This window comes from Malaya genurostris, chromosome 2 (genome assembly GCF_030247185.1).
Source record: "Malaya genurostris strain Urasoe2022 chromosome 2, Malgen_1.1, whole genome shotgun sequence".
Taxonomy (NCBI): Eukaryota; Metazoa; Arthropoda; class Insecta; order Diptera; family Culicidae; genus Malaya; species Malaya genurostris.
Genome location: NC_080571.1, coordinates 130,641,542 through 130,649,376, shown reverse-complemented (window position 1 = coordinate 130,649,376; position 7,835 = coordinate 130,641,542). Strand labels below are relative to the sequence as shown.

Genomic DNA, 7,835 nt, shown 5'->3' with positions numbered 1-7,835 from the left:
TTCGATTATTATAAGCTCCGCGACTGTAACCTCTGTTATTGTAATTATGCAATGCAATTTTGTCTGTTTGAATTAAAATTGTTTCGGTATGTGTTGCGGTAGTTTTGGTGTCCTCTGGAATTAGTTCTGCTATTGTTATAGTTATTGTAATGTCCGGGGTGCCCATTGCGATGTGAGTATTGTCCACCAGACGTATTTGGTCTTCCACGCCCGCGACTAGTGTGTCGTGTGGTAAAAATTTGAGCAGCGTTGCTCGTTTCTGTAGTGTTCTCTCTTACCTTTTGGGTTGCTGCATTAATGTCAGCAAAATTGCCCGCTTTTAGTATGACTTTTATTTCTTGGGACGTTACTCCTTTAATAAGAGAGTTCAGTCCGCTTTTGGTTGCTAACGAATTAGCCGTCTGCTCTGGGACTCCCTGAGCTAGATAGGTACATTTTGGCCGTAATGTAAGGTTTTCAATTTCTTCGCATAATTCACTGGTTTTAGTGCTTTTCGCCTGATTCAATTTAGCTACTATGGAGTCCGGGGACTCACTTACTTTATAGCGTCTTTCGACGTCGTCTGCTAACGCTTGTAGCGTATCGCAGTTTCCTAGCCCTAGCCGCGCTTTACCGGTTAGTCTAGTTTTAACGAATTTTAATGCCGCTGCTAGTTGGTTTGCTGGTGTCAGTTCAGCCAGTAAACTTACGGCGTCTGTAAACGATGATAATGAGTCTGCAGAGCCATCGTACATGGGTACGATGGCAGTCGCCTGCTTCACGTCAAATATTGCGTCGGTCATTGTTTTTCCTTTGTTTGATTCTATACCTAGACTACTTAATTTTTGGGTAATTATTTTATTTACTTCGTAATTCCACGACCGGGAGTTTTTTACAAGTATATGAAATTCTTCGTTCGGTATTTCGTCTTTCTTTTCTATTAAAAACAGCTCAAACCCTGTAAACGCCTCAGCGCACTTCTTTCTTTTTGACTCTAACAATTCTCTAGATATGGGTGTGTTTACTGCCTTTTTGCAGTAGGTATAAAGACTTTTTAATGTTTCATAGTAATTCATCACCCAGCTAATTTAAAACTCACTAAAGTACGCGTAAATGCATTTTAATTTTTTTTTGTGTACTGCTAACAAATGGTTTTAAGCATCTGAAAACTGCTTGCCATAGCACTTAAATCTAACTTATTTTCATATCTATTTTAAGCACTTGTCTCACCTGGTTGACATCACCCGTTACTTCCTACCTTCTTTAATAGTTGGAAAGATGCTCTGAAGGCTGGAAAATTTTTCTTTATTGTTTTCGTCCCGTAGGACCACTGTTCCCTCATTGGGTAAGATTTTTTTTTGTATTTTGTCCCGTAGGACCACTGTTCCCTTATGGGTAGAAAGTTTTTTTTCTTTTGTCCCGAAGGACCACTGTTCCCTACTGGGTAATGTTTTCTTGTTTTCGTCCCGTAGGACCACTGTTCCCTACTGGGTAATGTTTTATTGTTCTCGTCCCGTAGGACCACTGTTCCACACTTTAAACTGGTAGCTGCGCGATTGACCTTGCAGCTTTTAACGCCTGGTCTCGGGCGTGTCTTTTGACAATCATGTAAATTTTTATTGACAGATTCACTGCCACTAGTATTAGTATGATTGTAATTTTTAGCTCATTCGCTTCGTGAAACTCTGTGTGAGTTTCTAGCTCATTCAGGATGTTTACCTGTGCGTTCCCACTTTGCGTTACGTGCTTCGAGCTGGACTTTCCCATTTTTCTTATTACACCCTTATCAATCTCGACACCTCCGTCTGCTGCTGGATCTAACTGCTTTTCTGTATATGCGTTTTCAAAGTGTCACTTGTTTTCGCACAATTATTTGAACTGTTTTTTTTTTGACTGATAACTTTGGCCCGTGACACATGTCAACGGTTCGCCATGTAGTGCTTTCGGATTAAGAACCAGAGTGGTTGACTGGTTTTTCAATAATGAATGTGTATTTTCATTTCTACTTATCTCTAGCCGTACAATTATTCTTGCCATAACTTATCGTTTCCTACCGGACGTACCTGGAGCGGGAGAAATCGGAAAAACTATAGAGAGGGAGAGAATGTCATGCTAATGGAGAAGGACTGGTAAAAACGTTCTCAGCTGTGGCCCAGCTGTGATGTCATAAATTTGGTTATCGACCTTCGCTTTATGCAGGGCAAGCAATCACGAAATATATTGCTAGCTGCCTGCGCGGTGGACTTAGGTCGAGGTAAATGCGAACGCGCATTTCTGTAAGGTGTATGACCGGGATATCCAAATACGTGGAAATGTCGTATTTGGTTTAGGATTGAATGTAAACTGTATTTAGAATGGATCATGCTAGGATGGGATAATTTGTTATATTACACCAGGAAGTGCTGGGTACTCCTTATCATCTCTAAGTTTTTTGAACCCAGGAGGTGTTTGCTTCGTTTTGAGTCAGCACTTTTCGGTTCCGTTTGGTTCTTTTGTGACGAAGAGGACAGTCTAAGGCCTTTACGAGGAAGCTTGGGGGAAGCCAGATTTTGTCTTTTCCTACTTCCTTCAACCTGTGTGTAGGAAGGTCCTTCGCCTGGGTCGTCAGAGATATCCTCTTCAACTGGCAAGATTGCAAACGGGTTCTCAGGGGTCGATGGAGTGGTTCTTTTTAAGATTTCCTCATAAAGAATGGATCGTTCTTCCACGGATCGCTTCAATTTCTCCGCACGCTGTGTGTACGTAGGGCACGCCGAAAGATCTTGAGGATTCTCCCCGCAGTAGCAACACTTTTCCACTGCTCTTCTGCAGAGATCGTCCTCATGGGCCTCTCCGCATTTGCCGCATCGCAGTTTGTTGCAACAATAGGTTGCCGTATGAACTAGCTGTTTGCAGCTTGTACAATGCATTACCCGCGGTACATACAGCTGAACAGGTAGACGAACTCCACTCACTACCAAATAATTTAGAAGTGCAGATCCGGCAAAAGTCACGCGAAATGAGTCCGATTGGTAAAATTTACCATCTATCGATTTGGAGTGCAATTGCTGGCACTCTAAAATTTCCACTGGTTGAAGGTCGGGGTTTTTGAAACGGCCTACCTTGTCCTTCATCAGATCTTCGATTGTCAGACTTTCGTCACGGACCACACCGTCGATCTCCACCACATGAGACGGGACGTACACGCGGTACTCCCTCGTGAACAACTCGCTGGTAGCAATCCCGTTTGCTTACTTCAGGTCCGACACAACAACGCATAACTTGTTTGGCGAAACCTTATCTATTGTTTTTATTGCCGAGTAGTGTTTTGTCAGGTCCCGAACAATATTTAAAACTGAGAGACTTTAATTTGGGCCGGAAGTATACCACCCACGGACCCCCCGAGCCATCGTCTTGGTAAACTTTTTGGCGGGCAGGCAATATCTTAGAGGGAGATGGAGGCATCGGAGAGGGAGGTGGCATCGGAGGGTGAGATGGTATCGGAGGGGAGATGGTATCGGAGGGGTAGATGGTATCTCGGAAGCAAACTCAGCTTCTAAATGTTCCTCGTAAATGAACGAAGAACATTTAGAAAATTCGCCCTCCTCCGAGACACCCCCACTGTCATCAATATTCATAATTAAAGTGCGGGAGTAAAGAAGTCTCCCGCACTTGAAATGAGAATGAAAGAAATAAAATGAAAAGAAAATATATGAATAGTAAAAGTGGAAAGAAAAAGTTTGAGAAAATACTTAACAGTATATCACGGTAAGCTGTTAGGTGAGTTGCTTCTTCACTCCTTCGTTGTGTCTCAGCGTGACCTTGATTCTGGATTTGGCTGCTGCGATGCGGGTAGCAAACAATAGAAATAACTGCTGCCCGAGGATAGCACAATAGCGTCTACTGTCGATATCGATATGAAACCGGTGCACAGACAGAACTCACTTGCGGGGATGCTACTTTTTATCACTTTTATTTAATGCCTATACATCAGCCTCTGCTGTGATAGGCACCTTCGTCTTACCGATGTCGATTGTTAAAAAACGCGTGTGTTCACTTCGAACATTCGGTTACGAATGTTTAAAAATAGGTGTTTTAGTTACTCTTGTTTTACATACTACAGGGCACCCAGATAGCTCCATTCAAGCTATAGGCCATGGATGCTAATAAGGTCCTCAAAGTAGGCAGGCAAAATGTCGGATGGTCCAGTGACCGCTTATCAACCGGTGGTGCTTCAGGTGTTTCGATCCTGGCATGCTGCTTCAGGTGTTTCGATCCTGGCCACAAGTCGTGGGATTGCAAAGGCCCAGACCGGAGCAACCTATGGCGGTGAGGGGCACAAGGCGTATGCATGTGACAGAACGCCACGTTGCATGCTGTACGCGAGCAAGAAGATGGCAATAAACCACGTCATGGGCGGACCTACTTGTCCAACAAATGGAGACAGTAAAACAACATGCAAGTAGCACAGCTGAATCTAAATCGCTGTGAATCTGGCCAGCAACGGCTGCACCAGTCAGTAGCGGAATGGGGCATTGATGTCGCCATTCTCTCGGATCCCTATCGCATACCAGTAGATAACGGGAACAGGGTGGCGGACGAATCCAAGGCTGTGGCAATCTTGACGACTGGTCGATACCCAGTGCAAGAAGTGGTGAAAACGCAAGTGGAAGGAGTAGCCATAGCGAAGGTGAACGGAGTGTGGTATTGTAGCTGCTACGCTCCACCGAGATGGCCAATAGACCAGTTCACCCGAATGGTCGACAGGTTGACCGCAGACCTGGTGGGTCGGAAGCCGGTGGTAATATCCGGAGACTTCAACGCCTGGGCAACGGCTTGGGAAAGCCGCTTTACCAATAGGAGAGGACAGACGCTACTGGAGGCCCTCGTCAAGTTAGACGTCGTGTTAGAAAATGATGGACATAAAAGTACCTTCCAGAGGAACGGAGTCAAGTCGTTCGGAGACCTAGCCATTCGCTACACGATCGGTCACTTGGCGAGAAGCACAAGGAGGAGTAATACTCCCAAAACTCTAGCGTGGAAGATACGGAGTACGGCGAGGTTGAAGGAAATCGTAATGGTTCTCTTTCCCCATCACGACACGTCCCCCTGGCAGCCAGCCCGCTACCAGCGAACGAAGTTGAAAATGTCACGAACAAGGAGTTGCTCACTGCGGCGAGATCGCTCGATACAAAGAAAGCCCCGTGGCCAGACGGTATCCCGACCATGGCTCTAAAGGCGACTATCATGACAAAACCGGACATGTTCAGAGAGGTCATACAGAGATGTCTGAATGAGCGTATGTTCCCAGACATTTGGAAAATGCAGAGGCTGGCACTATTACCGAAACCTGGGAAACCCCCAGGGGACCCATCGCCGTATAGACCAATCTGTCTGATCGACACTGTGGGAAAGCTCCTTGAGAAAATCATCATCAACAGGCTATCCCCCTTCATAGATGAGGCAGGAGGACTGTCCAGTCAGCAGTACGAGTTTCGCAGAGGCAGGTCGACGGCGGACGCCATAACATCGGTGGTAACCACTGCGGAGGTAGCTATCCAGTGCAAACGATGAGGAATCCGCTACTGCGCGGTAGTAACGCTAGACGTTAAGAAAGCATTCAATAGTGCTTGTTGGGCAGACATTGCTGATTCACTACTCCGACTGGGAGTACCGGAAGGGCTGTACAAGATTCTGGAAAGCTACTTCCAGAACTGAGTATTGCTTTACGAGACCAAGTAAGGCACACGTAACACTTCAATCACGGCTGGAGTACCACAGGGATCTATCTTGGGCCCGATCCTGTGGAATATAATGTACGATGGAGTACTGAGGTGGAGGCTCCCTCCGGGTGTCAAGATAGTCGAGTTCGCGGACGACGTCACACTGACAGTCTACGGCGAATCCATCGAAGAGGTCGAACTGAGTGCATCACATTCAATCTGCTTGGTGGAGGACTGGCTGCGTAGCAGAGAACTGCAACTCGCGCACCAAAAAACAGAGGTGTTGGTGGTGAACAACCGCAAATCGGAACAGGAGGCGTTGTTACATGCCGGGGATTGCGTAATCCCCTCCAAGAGATCACTGAAGTAATTGGGTGTGATGCTTGACGACAAACTCAGCTTCAGCAAGCATGTTGAATACGCCTGCAAGCGCGCATCAATAGCGATCGCGGTGCGCTCACGATTGATGGCCAACCGCTCGCCTGTGCTCTCCATTAAACGTAGGTTACTGGCAGGCGTGGCCGTGTCGATCCTCAGGTACGGCAGCCCGCTATGGACGTCGGCACTTAATGTGGAACGCAACGCACAGATGCTGGAGAGTACGCATAGACTGATGTATCTTCACGTGATCAATGCATTCCGCACTGTATCGAGGAATGCGGCCTGCGTGGTTTCAAGTATGATGCCTATCGGTCTGATAGTGAAGGAAGACGCGGAGTGCTACAGCATGCGAGGATACAGGAACGCCCGTAGGGCCTCCAAAACCGCTTCTTTACGTAGATGGCAACAAGAGTGGGACAGCTCAACTAAAGGTAGGTGGACACATCGGCTCATACCTAGAGTCTCGAGTTGGTTAGATAGACCTAACGGAGAAGTGAACTTCGGCCTGACGCAATTCCTCACAGGCCACGTGTGCTTCAGGTGGTACCTCCACAGATTCGGCCACGTGACATCCCCTGTATGTTCTGGCTGCCCATACGAGATCGAGACGGCAGAACACGTCTTGTTCGCATGTTCCTGTTTCGCGGCTCAAAGGAGTGAGCTACTGGAGGAATGTGGCATTGACACCACACCGAAAAACTTGATCCAGAGAATGCGCCACTGCGTATAGAACTGGAACGCTGTGTCGACCGCGGCATCCCGAATTGCGGGCATATTGCAGCGAAAATGGAGTGCGGAGCTTTAACAGGCAGCCACGACCGCTGGTCGCGTGCAACCGTAGTAGACTCAAGAGGGATCAGCGAATAAACGTCGGTCCGGGAGAACCACCTTCACCGGAGAGCTCTTCGTCGGAGTAGTCTAGATACTTGGTCGGGGACTAGTTGACGGGTATCGAAAGCGTCGGTTCCGAGAGAGTCTCCTTCGTCGGGGAGCTCTCCGTCGGTGTAGGCTAGATCCTTCGGTGAGGGCTAGTCGAGTAGTCGCCACAACACCGATTCGAGTCGTCGAGGCGCCAGCGAACCGGAAGCCATGCTCCAACCGGAATCGCCTGACCGACCTCGGCACTTCTTCGGGTGTCCCGTGTGGTGTAAGAAAGGACTTGGTGTCGGGAGAATCTCCTTCGCCGGGGAACTCCGTCGGAGTAGTCTAGATCCTTTGTCGGGGACTAGATGAGTAGATCGTCGCGTGGTACCGTGAGGATCGTCTGAGCGCCAGTTAACCGGAAGTTACGCTCCAACCGGAATCATTGGATCGACTTAGGCATCCTTTCGGTCGGGCCGTAGACGTGTACCGTAAGCATCGGTTCGGGAGGACTTCCTTTGTCGAGGAACCCTCCGTCAGTGTAGATTAGATCTTTTGGCGGAGACTAGTCGTGTAGTTCCGCAACGTAGCATCAGTTTTGGGTCGTCGAGGCGCCAGTGAACCGGAAGTTACCCTCCAACCGGCATCATTGGACCAACCTCGTCATCCAACTGGTCGATCCCTCGAGAGCAGGATGCTGATCCCCATTCTGCATAAATCTGGGGAGGGTGCTGTGAGCACCAATAGCCTTCCACCCTGAAGTAACAACTAGCGGTTGTGCCGGGGAGGTAGGGTTGGAAATCCAAGGTGTTTTAGAGGGTAGTTTCAATTAACAGTTGGGTAGTCCTGTGGAGTGTCCCGCACTTCGTGCGTAAATTGCATTTCACCTTGTGAAAAAAAAAGTTCTGAATA

General features: G+C 47.7%; 1 protein-coding gene across 1 annotated transcript in view; it reads left to right on the top strand.

The window, feature by feature from the left end:
- The first annotated feature begins 4,414 nt into the window (after positions 1 to 4,414).
- The window catches only part of LOC131428831 (putative gustatory receptor 2a), a 70,454-nt gene continuing 67,033 nt past the window's right edge, over positions 4,415 to 7,835 (top strand). The window contains exon 1 of the mRNA XM_058592875.1: positions 4,415 to 4,648. Within this exon, the coding sequence (XP_058448858.1) occupies positions 4,415 to 4,648 (234 nt within the window). The remainder of the gene's footprint in view (positions 4,649 to 7,835) is intronic.